General features: G+C 30.2%; 1 protein-coding gene across 1 annotated transcript in view; it reads right to left on the reverse strand.

The window, feature by feature from the left end:
• The window catches only part of LOC119593714 (kanadaptin-like), a gene marked incomplete in the record, with an annotated part of 16,358 nt that overhangs the window by 1,512 nt on the left and 14,624 nt on the right, over positions 1-222 (reverse strand). Inside the window, 1 exon segment of the mRNA XM_037942683.1 lies at positions 1-61. Within this exon segment, the coding sequence (XP_037798611.1) occupies positions 1-61 (61 nt within the window).

Genomic DNA, 222 nt, shown 5'->3' on the forward strand with positions numbered 1-222 from the left:
GTTTCAACTTCTTTTCTGGCTCTTCTTCCAAGAAAGCTTTGTGCACTTGGAAGGTTGGTTCCTTTAAAAAATATTGAACATGAATTAAATAATGATGAAATACTACCTATATACATCATATGCTTGACTTATGCTTGCTGTGTCAAAAACAAAAATGTATTTGTCTAAAGTTAAAAAATAACTACATGTTGCCAGGAAAACATAGTTTTCACTGTAATATTG

This window comes from Penaeus monodon, chromosome 32 (assembly GCF_015228065.2).
Source record: "Penaeus monodon isolate SGIC_2016 chromosome 32, NSTDA_Pmon_1, whole genome shotgun sequence".
In the NCBI taxonomy this organism is placed as follows: Eukaryota; Metazoa; Arthropoda; class Malacostraca; order Decapoda; family Penaeidae; genus Penaeus; species Penaeus monodon.